Source organism: Centruroides sculpturatus, unplaced genomic scaffold (assembly GCF_000671375.1).
Source record: "Centruroides sculpturatus isolate CEXI.00-Female unplaced genomic scaffold, Cexi_2.0 scaffold2394, whole genome shotgun sequence".
Taxonomy (NCBI): domain Eukaryota; kingdom Metazoa; phylum Arthropoda; class Arachnida; order Scorpiones; family Buthidae; genus Centruroides; species Centruroides sculpturatus.
In genome coordinates, this window is record NW_019386586.1 from 21,095 (window position 1) to 22,561 (window position 1,467).

A 1,467-nucleotide genomic window follows, 5' to 3' on the forward strand; every position below is an offset into this window, starting at 1 on the left:
TGGTGTGGTCGTGCATAGGAATAGTAATCCTCGCCTCTTCCCATTTGGTCGTTATACCAGGTTCGCTTGCAAACTGGGCAAGGGTGGAAGTGAATTTTTTGTTGTATGCGTCGTACTTGTGCTCAGTTATCCTCCTTTTAAGCGATCTATTGGTTGAGCCAATGTATGTTAGCTTCTTGCACGGGTTAGATCTGCCGTCCTCCAATGGGACGGTGTAGACTCCTGGTCTCCTGGCTTCGCTGCATTTGTCCTTGGTGTTAGCTAGAAGTTTATAAATCGTAGGGTTGCGTCTGTATGCGAGAGTAGCGTTGACCTTTTTTGCTATGAAGTTATAGGCCTGGCTCATTCTAGGGTCAAAATCGACGGTAATGCGCTTACCAATTCTAAACCCCTAAAGCAACAAGGTATCTCCGGTTGTTAAGCATCTATGAGTTTTTAGCGCAAGCCTATCGATAAACTTACTGCTGAAACTGTGGGCTGTGGCGATGCGCTTGATGCGTTGGATTTCTCGTAGCACGTCATTAATGCTAGAGCAATAGGTAAAAGCTCTGCGGATAAGAGCCCTGAAAGCGGCCATTTGTAAGAAAAGGGGTCATTCGAGGTTGCAGGGATGAAGAAAGACTGAAGATTAGGCTTATGGAACACACTTGTAGTTATGCAGCCTTGATCCAAGAAGATATTGAGGTCCAGGAAGTGGGCCATCTTGTCATCCTGCTGGTCTAATTTAAGCTTAAGTCCAAAAGGGTTGTTGTTGTTCACAATCTGAAGAACGGTGCTTAGATCCAGGTTGGACTTCCAAATGATAAGAATGTCATCAACATAGCGCGTATAGAGAACGATTTCCGCGTTGAAGGACTGTAATACTTGGTTATCCAGTTTTCTTACAATTAATTCGCAGAGGTCTCCAGAGAGGGGGCTACCCATAGGTACTCCCCTTTCTTGAAGATAGATTCGTTGGTTGAAGGTGAAGAATGAGGTGTAGCACATAAGGTGGGCCAGCTCCAACACCTGCTTGTGGTATCCAGGTGGAGAGGCTTGGAAAAGGAAATCTCTAAGGGCACAGAAGCACGGTTCCAATTTAATGGAAGGATACATAGCTTCAAAGTCGAGAACTGTAATAAATTCCTGATCCTTCAGAGCGATATTCTGCAATTTAGTGATGAGTTCCCGCGTGTTCGAAACGGCGTAGTTATAATCTTTCAAATGGCCTTTAAGGAGCTCATGTAGACCCTTCTCAATAGGTAGGGTTGGAGATCTTGATTTGTCAACAATCGGCCGGATTTGCGTGCCTGGTTTATGGGTTTTAGCATAGCCGAATAGCCTTGGTATCTCGGGTGATTGCATGGTCGCGTTCCTTAGATGCAGGTGTTTAGCTAATGCTGAGTTGGTGAACCTGGAAACCCTATTTTGGAGCTTGTCTAAATATCCTTCATCTATTGTTCGGCATTCTGTAGAACTGATGTATTC

The 1,467-nt window shown here is 44.9% G+C and overlaps 1 protein-coding gene across 1 annotated transcript; it reads right to left on the reverse strand.

The window, feature by feature from the left end:
* Positions 1-435: 435 nt before the first annotated feature.
* Positions 436-1,344, reverse strand: LOC111615359. Its single transcript, XM_023356778.1, has one exon. It carries the CDS (start codon positions 1,342-1,344, stop codon positions 436-438), a length of 909 nt encoding a protein of 302 aa, XP_023212546.1.
* Between the last annotated feature and the right edge of the window lie 123 nt (positions 1,345-1,467).

Excerpts from the sequence above, each read along its gene's own strand:
- LOC111615359 (XM_023356778.1), bottom strand. The coding sequence starts at position 1,344 with ATGCAATCACCCGAGATACCAAGGCTATTCGGCTATGCTAAAACCCAT.